General features: G+C 50.9%; 1 protein-coding gene across 9 annotated transcripts in view; it reads right to left on the reverse strand.

The window, feature by feature from the left end:
• The window catches only part of GRM4 (glutamate metabotropic receptor 4), a 253,189-nt gene that overhangs the window by 77,318 nt on the left and 158,273 nt on the right, over positions 1-17,598 (reverse strand). For all 9 annotated transcript variants that reach the window (XM_048826567.2, XM_048826569.2, XM_048826570.2 and 6 more), the window contains one exon: positions 4,225-4,360. In XM_048826567.2, coding sequence (XP_048682524.2) covers positions 4,225-4,360 — 136 coding nt within the window. The remainder of the gene's footprint in view (positions 1-4,224; positions 4,361-17,598) is intronic.

The raw sequence follows: 17,598 nt of genomic DNA on the forward strand, positions 1-17,598 counted from the left end.
ATAATTATGCTTTAAAACAGTTATGCTGTGATGGCAGCAGGATATGCACTGGCCAAGTCAGGAGCTCTTCACAGTCACACACACCCCGGCCACTGCATCTTGCACCCCACCCATCTCTGCCCCTCTCGTGGCAGCTCCTGGAAGGGGAAATCCCAGCCATTCCACCCTTATGCCATCCCCTTTCCTATCACACACACTGTCTATCCCCCTTCCTGCCATTTACCCCTACCCGTCTCCAGCCCTTTTCTGCCTGCCTTCACAGCTGCTGGGCACAAGTGCTGCCCAGGGAAAGAGGTGAAATCTCCACTCCCTGTTCTGACTAGACCCAGTCCTGCCCTGCCGTGTGCTGTCCCTTTGCACAGACACAAAGGGAGCAACGACATGCTACCCAGTTAGAACGGTCCCCACCCTGCCCAGGATGGAAAGGACTGTGCCAGCAGCAGGCCAGGGGAGAAGGACACCCCTGGTATTTAAGCAGGGAAGAGCTGCAGGCAAGAGAGTTATTAAATATTGCAGAGCGTTAGGCAATCAGTGGAAAATTCATTGAATAATTTACCCTGCCCTGTCCTTCCATTGGTGTCTGCCCTGTGATTCTAACCTAGCCTGCAGTGCAGGCATGTTTATGGCCGGTGGGGCAGCAAGGCAGGAGGGATGCGGTGCGAGTGAAAGAAAGGAAGAGGGAGGGTGGATAGAGCAAGTGAGGGGCAAGAAAAGGGGAGAGCCAGGAGGAGGAGGAGAAACGATGCTGAGCCTGAAAGTGGGGAGGATGCCAGAGGGAGATGGCCCTGACCCACAGAGCATGGGGCTGGGGTTCATGCCCATCTCTAGTGAAGAGAGATGGCAGTAGGCCATAGCAATGGGTAAAGCGAGCAGGTGAACTAGGGCACTGAGGTGAATGTGCAGCCAGCGACAGGGAACTGCATTGTTCTGTGCCTCTCCCGCCCCAGCTGAAGCAGCGGCATGAAATGTGCAGAGGCCCCAGCTGAGCATGCAGCCAGCCAAGTCCCCGACTCCACCGCACGGCTGCAGCTTCATCGCCCCCTCCCGAGGGAGCTGCACAGAGAGACTGGCTCTCCAGCCCTATTTGCATACGTACTGAAGGTAATTGAATTCCCCCTTTAATTACTGAACATTAGGGAAAATCAGGTTACACAGCAGCAGGCTGGAAAGGCTCCAGCGCTGAGGAGGGGGTTTCTTGCAGGCAGGGAGGCAACTCAGATCAGCCTCGTGAGCCGCTGGAGTGAGAGAAATGTTCCTACCCATGCCAGTGCAACCACTGAACTGGGCACTGCCAGGTGATCAAGTGCCACTCAGGCAGCCAGCCACTGCCAAACTGCTGGTGATCCTTGCCACCCAGCACCACCCCTCTCTCCCCAGCCTCGATCCTCAGCTAGTCAAACTGGCATCTTTCCACTGAAATCGACGTAGGCCAGCGAAGGATCTGATCTGCGGACTTTGACAGAACGGTGCCGACTTACACCCGCTGGGGGGGATTTCTTTGAAATGTTCTGCGCCATGATTTTTATTGCATGGCCCTCAGGTACATTGTAAGCTTGGGGCAGGGCCTGCATTCCTCCAGGTGTTTGTGCAGACCCTGAATCTCTGGCCTGGTCTCACGGATTTCAGCCTCCCAGGCCCTGAAACGCGACCTCCTTATTCTCTCCAACTCCCTAGAGGGCTTGATCCTGAGAGGCACTGAACACCTTTGCCTTCCAGCGATGTTAGGAGCACTCAGCATCCAGCTGTCTCGGTCTATCTAAGCTCTTATAACAGGGCCCATCAACCTCAGCAGCACCTCTGTCCTCTCCTATTCCCCTTACTTGTCATCATCTGCCCCTTCTCCCTCTTTTCCCTGCCCTTCCTCCCCCATCAGCCTCTATCTGCAGCACTGCACAGGTAACTAGGGGGGCCCTAATCCAGAGCTCACTGATGAGACGGACTTCATCGCCTTTTGGATTGAGCCCTAGGTGCACTGTTGGGAAGAGAATTGAGGACCCCCCCCCACCCCCACTTGTTTCTCATTAACCATAAAGGCAGATTTATGACTCACACATCCTATGTCAGGGATTTAATTACTTGCTACCCGAGTCCAGATGGCATTATTATATTTGTTTTAAAAGCCACACTCCACTGAGCCGCAGGGATGCCGAACATCTGTGACCAACGCTAGCTGCGTTGCCACTTCCCTTGCTCCCAGCACCGGCTCCCCTGCAGTGAGGTGACAAGCACAAGGATTGCCCAAGCTGGATGGGAGGGTCAGCAAGTGGCACAATCCCAGCCCAACCACGGGACTCAGACCAAGTGGCTTTGGGAGGGAGTTGGGGGCAGCTGATGCACACTGGTCTGGCTGTGGATTTACTTCTGTTGGTTCTTTCCACTTGGGGTACAGGACCAGCTCCTAAGTGGGTGTAAATCGGGGTCATTCTGTTGAAACCAATGAATGGAGCTACGCCAAATGACACCTGGCCCTTAGATGGTTTCTGTTGCGGTCCAAATACAAGACAGCACAAAGCTTTAAGCAAGCAAGCAGGCTGGTCTGCCAACGGGCTGCTCCTGTCAGCTTTCCACCCTCTCCTTTATTCTTTCTCTCCCCCCGCGCATTACATTCTCCAACAGATAAAAGGAATACACTGGCTTTGTTTAACATTCTTATTTACCAATTTCTATCTACCGCATTCCTTGCTCTCGGGCCTTGAGCCCAGTCCTGGGAGACTTCCCATGGTTCATGTCATCTGGGCGAGATTCCAAGGTTCATGCCCTTGAGAGGAGCCGTGTGTGCACTGCTCCTACACAACACTCCGGGTGTGCCCTGAATGTTGCCAAGTGCATGAACCTTGTATGAATGCTACAGGTTTCCACCATGGTTTTTATTCCAGGTCTAAATTAAACTATAAGCTCTTTGGTGCAAGGACTGTATTCTCCTGTGTCTAGCACCTACCACAACGGGGCTCCACTCCTGACTGGGGTCCTGGCATGCGACCACAATCCTAATGAAAGATGATTAGTTTGGTCTGTCTTTGAATTACCCTAGTACCTACGAACCCTAGTGAAGAACCAAGACCGCCTTGTGCTAGGTACCGCACAGCTATGTGGCAGGCGCATTACAAAAGGGTTAAACACCCATGCCTGGGCTAACTCCTCAGCTGGTGAACGTGGGTGCCGCTCCATGAATGTCAATTACATCAGCAGGGCAGGTGGCCCATCAAGAATAAGCGAGCTGGTGCTGCATGCATCTCTACTGATCGGTAGGCAAGGGGCCAGCCCCCGATCCCATTTACACTGCTGTAAATCGGGAGCAATCCCACTGATGTCAGTGTCGTTCCCCTGGTGTAACAGTGCTGCATCTGACCAGCAGTGGGTATCAGGCTGCTGCCGCACAGGAAAAAAACAAACCACATTTTCCAGGTGTGTACGTGTGTCAATGAGTTCTAGTGGGAGGTAATTCCCCCTTTACACACACCCCTCGCCTGGGTAAATGTTTACAAACCCCTGTTTAATGGTGCTTGCCATTTACACAGCAAGGTAAATCCCGGATTCCTCAGCGCATAAGCGAGCGAGCGTAAATGTCAGGTTTTCAGACATTTCTATTAAGGAGGGAAAAGAAACTTGGATCGTTTGCATATCAGATGTAAATGGCTTTAAAATCTCCGTTTACCCACATTTACATAATGTTTGCTGATTAATAAATTAGACACTTACAAAAAGCAGGTGTAAATCAATGTGAATCATTAGGCTCCGTAAACATTGTAAGCCACCATATGTCACCTTGATTTGTCTGCTGCCTGTAATCCTGCAGCTCCCCACTGCACGCAGGGATGGAGTATCTTCTTGAGGGACTCAAGTGGAGCTCCCAGAAGCTGAGGACCCCAAAACTAGCAGCCCCTTCTGGAAACATGGGTCTAAATGACTTGCCCGAGGTCACACAGAGTCAGTGGCAAAGTCAGGAACAGAATCCCAGAGCCCTGACTCCGGATTGCTTCTCTAACCATTAGCCCCCACTCTCCTCATTATAATTATGTAACCTCTGCACCAAACACCACCAGCGCTGTGACGTGGCCTGTAAAACAGGCTACCGGGTCCATGGAGTGCTAAGGAACTGTAGGATACACGGTGGGGCAGACAGCATCGGGAGATACCAACACACAGAGAACCTTGTGTTCCCCCTCCTCGCTTCATGTGGTTTGCCCCCCACACCACCCCTAGGCCAGCCCATTATCCACTCACCTGATATCATCCTCGTTGGCAAAGATGATGATGGCCCGAGCATGGGAGGTCTCCAGGAGACGGCGAATGATCTTATCGAACTCTCCCGCCTTGGGCTCCCGAGGTATCTTGACAGACTGGGCCACGCACACTCCCCCTGCGGGCAGACAAGACATGGCACATTTAGACATGCCTTCGAACCGGCCGGCCCTACTCAAGCTCCTTTTGGGGGGATACGTAATTGCTGGGGGGCAGGAAGGAGGGCTCAACTCTTGGGTCCCACATGCTTGAGATCGACACATCTCTGGAAGCAGCTCGACCCTGGAAATGGACAAACCTCAGCACCCCCTCCAGTGCGGGACTGGAGCATATGGGATTTGCATTGCAATTGCCTGTGTGGAATGCCGGTTATTTATAACCCAAGGAAACCAGCAAAAGACCAGCGTAAGGCCATTTAACATGGGTAGGGGAAGCAATTGCCAACATGCTCTGTATTACAGCAGCACCTAGAGGCTCCAGTCAGGATCGGGGCCCCATTTTGCCAGGCGTTGCACAAACACATAGCGAGAGACTGGCCCAGCCTGTAGGAATCTAGGCCTACATGGGACCTACATAAATTATGGTTGTAAGGAAGTTTGGATGTTAGCATGAAAAACAGGCTCCCAGCATGAGATCAAAGAAAATAAAATCCTGAGAAAGAAGAATTGCTGAGTTAACTTTGCAGTGACCCGGGGAATACCAGCGTTATCATTTTTAGGGCTGGAGCGGAAGTAACAGAAACAGAGAGCGTGGTTAACTGGGAACCTGCTTCCTAAAACTCCCTCATCTAGCTTTGGTTAAGGGTCAATAACCAGTAGTAATATCATGTGTTTATTATAGCGTATACAAAGCAAGGTTTTTTAGGGGCTCTTTAGCAGAGCTTTGCCTCACCGTCTGGAGTCATGCCATAATGCAAGGTGTCTCCCGGGCCTGAACCTGTTGTAATTATGTTGGTCAGCACTTATAGGTGTGTTGTTGCTAGGGCATAGAAGGCCGTATATGCTTGTATTGATATTTTGGATGTAACCAGCACCAAGTGGCCTTTGAGACTAACAAACGAATGCATGTGTGGAAACTGAGTCACGGTAATGCTTCATAACCTCCTTAGGATAATTATTGCCAACACTGCCCCAAAAAGCTCACCGCCTAAGCAGACCAGGCAGACGGCAATGGGAGAAGGGCAGTACGGCCACCCCCGTGTTATGGGCCAGGAACTGAAGACGTGGAGAGATGAAGTGATTTGTCCCAGCGAGCCAGTGGCAGCACCAAGAACTGAGCTCAGATCTCTTCTCCTACCCTGTGTCTGTTTGGTGTATAGACTGTAAGATCACTGGGGCTGGGACCATCCTTTACTCTGTGGGTGTCAGAGTAACAGCCGGGTTAGTCTGTATTCGCAAAAAGAAAAGGAGGACTTGTGGCACCTTAGAGACTAACCAATTTATTTGAACATGAGCTTTCATGAGAAGGGCCATGATCCACGTGGGGCCTCTGGATGTTACTGGAACAAACAACAATCATCACAGTGCCGTTGTGAGCGTTTGAGCCCTTCCTCAGCCAGAAGTACTGGTGACTTCCACAGGGCTCTCTTTCTCTCCCCTCCTTCTGCACCAGGGGCTGACACCAATGGGCCCCTAGTGCTCCGAATATATTTGCTCAATGCGTTCTTCCCTCCTATGACGCATGCCCGGGAAGAGACAAAAATCTTCCCATTATTTCCACTGCCGCAGATTGTTTTTTCACACATCACTTTGATTTGTATCATCCTCCCTTTGTCGTGTTGCTCCCTCCGATCAGCCGTCTCGAGAGCTAATCTCTACCATCCACCTACTCCTTTTATTATCTGTCATTTCAAGCCATAACTGCTCTCTCCCCTCCTCGTCTTAATTCTTCGGCAGTTCCCCTGTCTCCGGCGTCTCCTCCAAGCCTTCCTCTGCATTCACCCTTTCCATAATATCAGATCTCGAGGGAGCATCCCCTCCTTGCTTTGCCACTCTTCATTCCTGCTTCCCAAACAGCTTTCAGCTGAGCTCATCATTTCGCATTCTCCTTTTTGAGTCCCTGCCCGGCTTCTTGCAAGTGTGTGTGTAAACACACCTTCTGGATTTCAGACCTATTGCCTGAGGCTTGGCCCCTTAGGGTTTGAGCTCCCTGTCCTCCCAGAAATAGGCATCACCAGTTTAGCCCCTACTCTGGTTAGTGATGGAGCAGAGATGTACTGTTCTAGTTACATAATGGCTCTGGAATACTATGGCAATGGGGCCATTAGAAATCCATATAATGTACGTACAATTATATTTGTATTACAGTAGCACCTAGGTGCCCCAGTCATTGATCAGGACCCTACTGTGCAAGGTGCTGTACAAACACAGAACTAAAAGCTTACAATCTAAATCACGGGGCCAAATTCATCTCAGGAGCAACCCCATTGAATTTTATGAAAGATGGGGTTGGCTTATAATCCGCAGTTATGTCAGGTAGGCTAATAAGGGCTTTCCATCCTCATGCTCCAGGCCCCTGTTTGGGTCAGGAAAAAATTGAACAAAAGAGCTGAGTGCCCATTTAATGCACCATTTAAGCGGTGGCAGGTTTCCAGCAGGGCTCAGTTCATGGGCTGCTGAGCTCTTTGAAAAAGATGGCCTTGATTGTGGGTGCAGAATAGCCAGCCCTTAGGAACACTGGGTGAAATTCACCCCAGCACGAGGCCCATGTACCAAGTCCTAGGAGTTTAAATGGTGCAAGGCCTCAGGCTGGCACCTCCATCCAGGGGTGCATTTCACACCTTGCAAGGGTTTCACGTATTCCCTTGAAGCATTTGTAATAGACAGGTGACAGGACCAGATGGTTCTCTGACCTATTCTGCGATAGCAGTTCTTCCACTCCTCCCTGGACTAGAGTGACCGCTTGATCACAGAGATGGGAGCTCTGCAATCCTACTCACCAAGCCAGCTGCTGAGCATTTGAAATAGCAGCTAATTAAAACTTAAAAAAAAAGAGAGAGAGAGAATGAAAAGAAAATTGGATGAGTAACCATGCTTCTGTCTGCTGGGCTTTAACCCTGAACGCCTGCCAGCCCTGGCCCCGCCAAAAGCCAACGGCTCCTCACTGCAACTTTTTGGCAGGCACCAGTAAAAAAAATGGAAAAGGGATGGGAAGAAAATTAAACATTCCAGGACCTTCCGGATATAACTGATGGTCTCAATTTGCATAGTAAATGACACGGCTGATGCCTCGCCTGCCGCTGAAGGATCCCCGCTTAAGCAAAGGTCAGAGTAATTAGCACACAACTGCCATTGCAGAGAGATTTCCCAGAACTCCTGTCATCCAGAGAGGACAGTCCCCTCCTCCAGTGGAGAATCTGGCAGCCGTGCAGCAGGGGAATGACAGCAAGGGAACAGCAGAAGGCACGGGGATGCAAAGGAATTCTTAAACCGGAGCATTCATCCAGCTGGCTGGGGAGCTCCCAGAGCCAGATCCTCAGCAGGCGGAAGTCAGAGCAGCTCCACTGATGAGCAGCTTGCCCCTTGGCTCAAACCTGCAGCCTTACGCATGAGATTGGGTTATAAGTGTTATTTGTTGAGCCTAGGAGCTCCAAGTAGGGACTAGCATTGGTGGGGTCTTAGGGACCGTGGCTATTCTGTCAGTATCAGAAAGAATATAAAACCCAGTTCTTATCTAGCACTTTTCATCAGTAAATCTCATAGCTCATTCCAAAGGTGGCCAGTATCATTATCCCTCTTTTACAGATGGGGAAACTGAGGCACAGAGCAGTGACGTGACTTGCCCAAGGTCGCCCAGCAGACCAGTGGCAGAGCCAGGAATAGACCCCAGGTCTCCTGAGACCCAGTCCAGTGCTCTGTCAACTAGGCACACTGCCTCCTATACCACTATACACTCCTACAGCACCTGCCATCTGAGGATCCTAAAGCGCTTTACAGTTGGGTGACATTCACAACAGTGCCGCTGGCCTGTGCGCCCCTTTGGTCCCACTGGAGGCATTAAGTGGCCTTTAAGCATTGCCGACACCTTGTGCTGGTCCTCTGCAGGGGGCAAACGCCACATTAACCCCACTCCCACAAGGTAGGCAAGGCTTATGACCTCCCTTTTACTGATGGGGAAACGGAGTCACGGGAAGGAGATGTGAGCGGCCAATGGTCCCACACTGAACCAGGGGCAAAGGCAGGAATAAGCCCGGGCCTTGCACTGGATCGGAGAGCCCTCCAAAGACAGAGCAAGGGAAGGCAGGGGACGCCGGGAGGAAAGGCAGATGATTCCAGAGCTGTTTTATTAAGCTGATCAGATTGTTCCTTTTTTCCCCCCTTGGGGACAGAAGGGGCTCTGACCTCATGGACAGCACAAGGAGAACAATCAGACCAGTCAATATTGTCACATGGATCCAACATGCCATCACCCCTAACATGCCCTGTTGCGCTAGGCGCTGTACATGAGTGGTAGGAGAGACTCCTCCACACCTCTTCACCAGCTCTTCCCTCTCCTCCCTCCCTTTTCTCCATCTGGTGCCACCTTGGGCTGATCCAGATCCAATGATCTGCCATTGGGTGCCTTTCTGTTGCCTCCTGTGGGTGCTGGATCAGACCTTTTGGCTAGTGCATGGAGATGGGGTCACCTCACCGCTCCTTAATTCTGCCTCTTCTAGCCTCAGTGTATCTCTCTCTGTATCTCTTTCCCCCTCTCCCTTCTCACCCCACCCCTGGCTAAGCCTCCCCCATTCAGAGACAAAGCCATTTGCAAGGTATTCATTTGCTTGCTGGCTGTAATTGACAAGAGGAGCCCCTGGAGGTGAAAGGTTAATGGAGAGCAGCTCATGAATAACCATGACCAATAACCAGCAGGAGAGTGAGTTTGTGTGTGTGTGTTTTGGGGGGTGGGGGGGTGAGAAAACCTGGATTTGTGCTGGAAATGGCCCAACTTGATTATCATACACATTGTAAGGAGAGTGATCACTTTAGATAAGCTATTACCAGCAGGAGAGTGGGGTGGGAGGAGGTATTGTTTCATGGTCTCTGTGTATATAATGTCTTCTGCAGTTTCCACAGTATGCATCCGATGAAGTGAGCTGTAGCTCACGAAAACTTATGCTCAAATAAATTGGTTAGTCTCTAAAGGGCCACAAGTCCTCCTTTTCATGAGCACAAAGCCATGCATAGGCCTTTCGTAAGGTCCAGGAGGCAACACCCCATAGGCACTGAATGCAGGTGTCTTTCCTGTGGTGGATTCATGGCTGCCCCCACCTTATGCCATGGAGCTAGCTCAGGTATTCCTAAGGTGTCTCTCCCTTGGGTTTCTAAGCACCACGTCTTGCTACTGAAACCACATCCTGGCTCTTCCTAGCACAGCACAAGATCCACCCCTAGGTCTTCACGTTGTGTGCAGCACTGCAAACGCCCCCGGGGTCCAGCCAAACAGATACACATCCCTGTTTATGACTGAGACAAGGCTGAGCTGTGCGTATGAAAGACAGACTGACAACAGGCCCCTGTGCACCTGTCCGAGTGTGTGATCTTGCTGTGCACAGGTTGGTCTCCGTGCGCGTCTGTCCACAGCTGGGTCTCTAGATTTGTCTCAGTCTGTCTCCTAGTGCACAGCATGATCTGTGCATGCATGTGCACTGATGGGAGAGGAATAAGCCCCATTAGAACACGTGGCACGGACATGTAGCAGGATGAGATCTGGGTGTGTCAGCGAGTCCCCAGGGTAGGCAGGAATGGGTAGCCTGGCTCAGTCAGGAATCCCTCAGAGGCCTCTAGGTAACTGTTAAATCCCGACCCCCTGCATGTTATTGGCCACAGAGCCATGGTAACCAGAAGGCTCCCCAACAAGGAGCCATAATTAATTATTGATCTCTGCACTTCTCCATAACTCACTACTCCACAGAGAGATTTCTCCCTTCCCTACCCAGCAGGTTGCTTCCAGGGACCAGAGCTGGTCGGGTATCTTTCCACAGAACGGTTTTCTGTCAAAAAATGCTGATCTGTCAAACCCAGAACTTTCTGTGGGAACGGATCAGTTCAGACGGACATCCTATTTCCAAAACAAAATTGGGGGGAAAAATGTTTTAGAATTGTCAAAAGGGGTTAAAACGTAAATGTTTGGGTTCCAGTTCAAAATTTAAGTTAATTTATAGTTAAAAAAAAAAGTTTACGATAGTTTGACAACAATACAAAATGTTCCAGAATTATCTAAATGAAACAATTGGTCGACCCAAACCCAATTTTTGTGTTTCCTGGTTTTCAGCTTGCAAAAATTTTTAAGATTTCAACTTTTCATCCTGAAAAAGGATTTTATTTCTTTAAATTTTTTTTTTAAATCCCAAAATGGTTTTGTGGGATGTGAAAACAGTTTTCTGCCCACCTTTGCCAGGCACCACGTTGACTGTGCCTGGCAGCGTGAGCGGCAGGAATCCACCAGCTGCTTCTGTCATCCCAGTGTCCCTCAGCCTCACCCCCCCTGGGAAAGAGACACCGATCCGAGGGCCAGGAGAGGACTTGGCTGCTAGCGTCAGTCTCATGGGCACAGCAGAAAGGGACAAATCCCACCCTCATTCCATTCCTTCCATTACTCAGCTCAAGCACATGGTGCTGCCCAATACAAAGCCATCTCCTTCTCCCCTGGGAATCCAGTAGATCAGTTGTTCTCAAACTGTGGGTCGGGACCCCAAAGTGGGTCACGACCCCATTTTAATGGGGTTGCCGGGGCTGGCTTAGATTTGCTGGGGACCAGGGCCAAAACTTAAGCCAGAGGGCTTCAGCCCTGGGCGGTGGGGCTAAGGTTACAGGCGGAAGCCCTTGGTCTTCAGCTTTGGCCCCCCAGCCTGGGCAGTGGGGCTTGGGCTTTGCCCTCCCCCCACCCGGGATGGCGGGGCTCAGGCAGGCTCAGGTTTCAGTCCCCCTTCCTGGGGTCCTGTAGTAATTTTTGTTGCCAGAAGGGGGTCACGGTGCAATGAAGTTTGAGAACCGCTGCAGTAGATGTTGGACTGGTCTTTGCCCCAACACCTTGGGAATGGCCTGTGACAGGCATGGTCTGAGAAACTCTGATACCACCTCAGGTTCCCAGCGGCGCCCAGAATCCAGGAAGCTGCCTCGGCGTCTTGCAGGAAGAGCATTGCTGACAATCAGGCCCAGCAAGGTCTGAGTGTGTTAGCTTGGCTGCTGCCCTGTCAGAAAGCTAGTCGCTGCGTGGCAACAAGGTGAGTGACTGCTAGTAACAGGTGACCCCCCCTCCCAAAGGTTTGTACCGTTCACATTCAGAGACACCCGCCCCTGCCATTCAGAGGTCTGAGATATTTTCAAGCTCTCGGTAATGATCCCCAGCTGGAGCTCAGGAACGCAAGTCTCAGCTCCTTGTATCTTCTCCAGCCTGGCTCACCGAGCCCCAGCCAGGAGACGTCAGAGAGCAGGAGGTTGGTTTAGGAGCAGTTCGAGTCCCAACACCTGAACTTCCGAGCACCCCTTTGAACAACACACAGCGCACGGCAAGTCATGCCACATCCTCTTACACTCGGTTTGATTCAGGCTGACAGGCAGGGAAGCTTTCAGCTACACAGTATCTATGATTCTCTCCTACTGTCAGTTGCCTACACAAAGCTGGGGAGCAAACAAGCTAGGGACGCTTCAGTGTATGCAGAGCTTCATCTGGCTTTCCTCTCCCAATGGGAATTCCTGTTTGCTACAGGATCACAGGCTGGCAGATGCTACAGAGAGCAGGGATTCATCCACTCCAAACCCAGCCTGGGATCCTCCAGCAACCCCCCTACTGAGGAGCCCTGAGAGAGAAGGGAAATTGAGGCACAGTGCCACAGAGCCACTCCTGGCCATGAGGGGGTATGCAGCAGGGGGCCAGCCCTGTTGCATGCAAACACACATTTGCACACACACACACACACAGGTATACAACAGCTAACATACCATTGTGTGCGTACGCACACACACGCAGGTGTACAAACCCACTCAAAACTCTGGTTGAACAGGGACAAAAAAATTTATCTTTGCAAATATTCTACTGAGAAACTGTGGAATTTGCTGAATATGACAAGCTCCTGTTCAACACAGCCACACTCACATAGACACATCTGCACATGCCCATGCCAAAGGCACGTGTACTGCACATGCTGTCCTCCTGAATATTTTTGGAAAGCGAGTTGGTGAAATAGCATTCCATGTACACACACACACACACACACACACACCCCTTCAAGAAAGATACTGGAGGGGAATTTTTGGCATGGAATTCAAACCTGACACCCCCCTGCTGAAGTCTGATCTCATTTATTGGATTGTAAACTCTTTGGAACAAGGACCGTCTCTTTGGGTCTCTGTTTGTACAGCCCCTAGCACAATGGGCTCCAGCTCCAGGACTGGGGCTAGTAGCCGCTACTGCAATATACATAATAAATAATCACAGTTTATACCGGTGTTTTACTGCTATAATTCCATGGTTTTCAATCAGGTTATTCTGGATTTACACCGCCATGAGAACAGACCAAAAAAACAACCCCTCCCAACCATCAAATCATGCGCCCTTCCCAGCTCCAAATTCCAACAGCGATCACACCCCACAGCTGCCATTAGGGCAGAAACAGGAGGCTTCCATCTGCAGCTGGGGGTGGGTGATGGAAAGAGGCAGGATATATTATCTCCATTCACAAATAACGGGATTTGCATGCTCAGAAAGGGAACAAGTTTGCAGGGACAAATCTACAATGGTTTTACCAGCAGACACACAGATGCTGCAAGCTTTCTCTGTAAACCCCTCCCCCCCCCCGCCCCGTATAGCCCATCCAGTATATCAAACACCTGGGAATACAGGAGAGATGCATTCAACTGGACCAGAATCATAGCACAAAAGACCTGTCTAATATCAATTAGTCTTCAGAGCACCTAAAAGCACCAGTAGACATCAGGGCCACATTGTGCTCAGTGCTGTACAAACACATAATGAAAGACAGTTCCTGCCCCAAAGTGTTTACAATCTAGCTGGACAAGACAGACCAAGTGTATTATTAGCTTCATTTTACAAATGGGAGCACCAAGGCCCAGAGCGATTAAGTGACTTGTCCAAGGTCCCACAGGGCGTTGGTGGCAGAGCCAGGAGCTGACGCCAGGTCTCTATACTCTAAGGGTACAGTACGTCTACACTGGAGACACAGGTGTCATTTCCGACTCAGGTAGATGTGCTTTAAATGAGCAAGTGTGTTACAAATAGCAGTATGGCCACAGCGACTGTGTACAGAGAATCCTAGAAGATCAGGGTTGGAAGGGACCTCCGGAGGTATCTAGTCCAACCCCCTGCTCAAAGCCAGGACCAATCCCCAATTAAATCATCCCAGCCAGGGCTTTGTCAAGCCTGCCCTTAAAAATCTCTAAGGAAGGAGATTCCACCACCTCCCTAGGTAACGCATTCCAGTGTTTCACCACCCTCCTAGTGAAAAAGTTTTTCCTAATATCCAACCTAAACCTTCCCCACTGCAACTTGAGACCATTACTCCTTGTCCTGTCCTCTTCCACCACTGAGAACAGTCCAGATCCATCCTCTCTGGAACCCCCTTTCAGGTAGTTGAAAGCAGCTATCAAATCCCCCCTCATTCCTCTCTTCTGCAGACTAAATAATCCCAGTTCCCTCAGCCTCTCCTCATAAATCATGTGCTCCAGCCTCCTAATCATTTTTGTCGCCCTTCGCTGGACTCTTTCCAATTTTTCCACATCCTTCTTGTAGCGTGGGGCCCAAAAACATAGCAACATAGCAAGGATCTCTGTCGGGACTCTATTTGGGCAGTTAGCCCAAGCCACCACCTTTGCCATTGTGGGGACACGCCTATTTCTAGCGCCCTAGCTCCATCAAAGATAGCATGAGTATGTCTGCCTGAGCTGGAAATTACACCTCCTGCTCCAGTAACCCTAAGGCCAGAGTCTGAACCACAAGCCTCTCCTTCCTGTCTACTCAGCAGAGTTGATACACTTCAAATATAGCCAAGCTATTTTTATGGGAGGAAACTGGGCCAATTTTATGTTTGTTTCCCATATGGGGAGGCAGATGGATGGAGAGGAGGAAGTTGGATAAACAGACTCCAGGACAGGCAGGCAGACCAGCAAAACCAGAGACACAGCACCCAGCAGTGTCAACAGATACGGGATGATCCGTCCCACAGTGAGTTATCAGGGACTGGCTAGCCCGCCAGGCATGGTGCCAAGCCCCCGGGCAGGCTAGGGCTAACACTTGCTTACGCATCAGAGACACCAGCTCTTTAAGGAGCCGTCGCAGTTTAATTATTGTTTCCATGGCAATCAAGAGAGAAAATCCAACATAGGGAGCAGTTTGCAAACATAAGAGTCTTTCATAAAGTCCTGGTGCACACGTGCAATTACACTTGGATGTACACACACTTGTATTACACGCTCACACATACACATTCACATGTTCATAAGTCCATGTTCCCAAAGTCACTTGTCTACCCACACAAGCGCTGCCATAAACACACAATGCAACCTGCACACCAGCTTGTGCACTCAGGGTGCAGAGGCAAGCCCAGGGCTCTGAAATGCAGGCTGCCACAGGATGCCCTGGAGACCCATACCCTTCCCCCATTGCAGAGAGTGTCCATAGGCAGCCCATACATTTTAGGTCTCCCACCTTCATCGGGTCTGGCGGGGCTGTGTTGGAGCCCATCACCCCAGTTTGCTTGTGGTGGGGAGCTGCATTCCTGAGTGATCAGCACCTACCCCACCCCAACACCCAGGGATTGAGCATCACCCTACCTCCGTCCCCACAAGGGGTTGAGAGGCTGAGTCCACGTATCAGGGCATGTCTGCGGGGAAACGCTGTCGCCTTCTATCTGATCACCCAATGCAAAAACCTGAGCACCTGCCGGATGAGCACATTGGACAAGGCAGTGTGTGCAAACCCCACACAAGCAGCATCAGCTCCATCCCACAAGCCCTGTGGGTCGCAGCCTGGCAAGAGACCAGCCTCTCTCTCCTTCTGCACGACATCAGCAACCTAAGGGACTTCTCATCTTCATTGGCATGTTACTCCATTGACTTCTAACTCCTTGCTGTCGTCCCCAGCTGTCACACACGCTAACTGGCTTAAGCTCTGATTCCACCATGGCTCGTGCGGTGCCGATCACGCTCTTTACTGCGGCGCTTGGCAGAGAACCAAGGAACAGGGTGGGATTTTTCCCCCTCCATTACATTCCTCCCCCTGTGGAGTCCAGCCAGGGACTCCCAGGCTCAGCATCAGAGTGGCTCAGTCCAGTGCATCGCCCTCTCACTCACAGAAAATAGTGGGTTCAAGTCCCGCTGCTACTAAATTAGGAAAGAAAAAAAGTAATTAAACTGGCAGGTTTAAAAAAAAAATACAAGAATAGAGAACGCAGCATGTGTTTTGCTCTCGATTCTGCAGTGCAGGGTCCCAAGGGCAGGCAAGGCAAGTGTCCAAAATAACAGCCTTTGCGTCAGATCAGGCATGATCTTTACCTGCTCCAAACACCCTGTGTGTATCAGTTTCACCCACCCACTGTCCGTCCTCACCAGAGCGCTGCAAGGACAGCGGGAGTGAGCATCAGCTGAGGGAGCCCTGATGAGGAGGCATCTGGCCTGAGTGGGAGCTCCTTTGGAAAAGAGTGGCTGGCCTCCATATGTCCCACGTTACATCAGAGACCAGCAATGCAGAGGACAGCAACTGCACAAACAGGGTGAATCAGGGGGGCACTGTTATCACGTGCAAGTCAAGCCTGCTGAAGGGGTGGAGTGGGAATGGGAACTGCCGCAACTGGCATAAGAGGGCGCTTGGGGAGGGACCGAACAGTTTACTGAGGCCTTGAGAGCTGAGGGAGAGAAAGCCATCTGAGACAGACACAGTACGAGAGGTGGGTGTGGCTGAGTGGGCGAAAGAAGCAGAGTGACTAACACGGCTGAGCGCTGAAAACAACGCAGCAAAATAATGAGGGAAGCAGCAGTGACCAAAGGGAATCAGGCCAATGACACCAGCGGCCTTTGGGGGGAGGGAAGTTTCATGCAGAGCCAATTAAAGCCGGGGAGAGGATGGATTTTGGAGCTGGCCGATCTGTTTAATGACGGATGTATATTTGGAAGCCCTGTGCAGGGTTGGCGGCGAGTGGTCCAACAGAATCAGTCATCCATCCCATGCCTTCTTTACTTGATCGGAAGCACTCTGGGGCAGGGACTGTCTTTCTGGGTTTGTCTTCACTGCACAGTTAGCCTGGGTCATTGGCACTGGGCTCTGAACAACCAGGTGCTGTTTGTTCTCTATGCTGAGATGCTCTAGGATTCCTTCCCAGCCAGTTGTATCAATTGCAGGAGAACTTGTCTGACCTGCAGGGGAATTGTGGGAAGGCACTGGAGGACTTTCAGCCCTGGAGTGATTTCCCTGCATCCTCACTGCAAAGTGGGCAGGTTCCAGAATCATTTAAAGTGCAACCCAGGCTCTCGCCTGCCTCCCCATCTGGGTCAGATAGCCCAGGCTTAAAACACCTCCACACCCCAGCCTGGGGGCTCTCTGTGTGGACAGTAGGGGGATCAAGGGTAAAAGCCAGGTAAAGAGCCTAGGTTCACTCTGCATTGAAGATATATCCTTCTGTGTTTGTACAGCACCTAGCACCCTGGGGTGCTGGTCCATGACTGGGGCTCCTAGGTGCTACCACAAACACAACAATAAATAATAATGTCTCCCCAGTCCAGGCTAGACACAGGGGGCTCCTGTGCAGTGACATAGGCAGCATAAACTGGGAGCTAGAGAGAACCACAGGGTCTGTCTGTGTCCAGCAGCTGTAGTAAAGAATCCCCTTTATATTCACTACAGCCAAGTCCAGTCTGGACCATGAAGGATACCAACGGGGGGTGCTCAACCAAGGCCCAGCAATCCCAGTGAGCCATGGTGAGATGAGAGCAAGCAGAGGGGTGCTTCCCAAGGGAGCCCAAAGCTGAGATCTACAGGAGACAGCCTACATGCCTAGGCAGGTTCACGTGAAAGGAGAAGACATCAATGGAGGAAGCAACGATTTAGGAATACAAGGCCACAGGTGAGGAGCCTGAATGATGTAATAAGCAGTAGTCAGAGAAGACCAGCTGCCTCGCTATTGTCGAGCGTTTTGTAGACATCGCGGCCCGAGAGAATTGTCAGCAGGACCATGTGTTGGCTTTGTGGTTTCATAGGGAGCAAAGACCCAACAAAGACTATCGGCAAGTCAGGTTTGCCAGAGAGAGAAGGGCCCCAAGAGAGACTGTGCGAGGCCGGGTTAGCTATGGGAGTGAAGTGTTTCTTCATATATTTCAGCGGCTGTAGACCCATTAGTAAAGAAGAAGGGAGACTAAATCAGTGGTG

This window comes from Caretta caretta, chromosome 21 (assembly GCF_965140235.1).
Source record: "Caretta caretta isolate rCarCar2 chromosome 21, rCarCar1.hap1, whole genome shotgun sequence".
Taxonomy (NCBI): Eukaryota; Metazoa; Chordata; order Testudines; family Cheloniidae; genus Caretta; species Caretta caretta.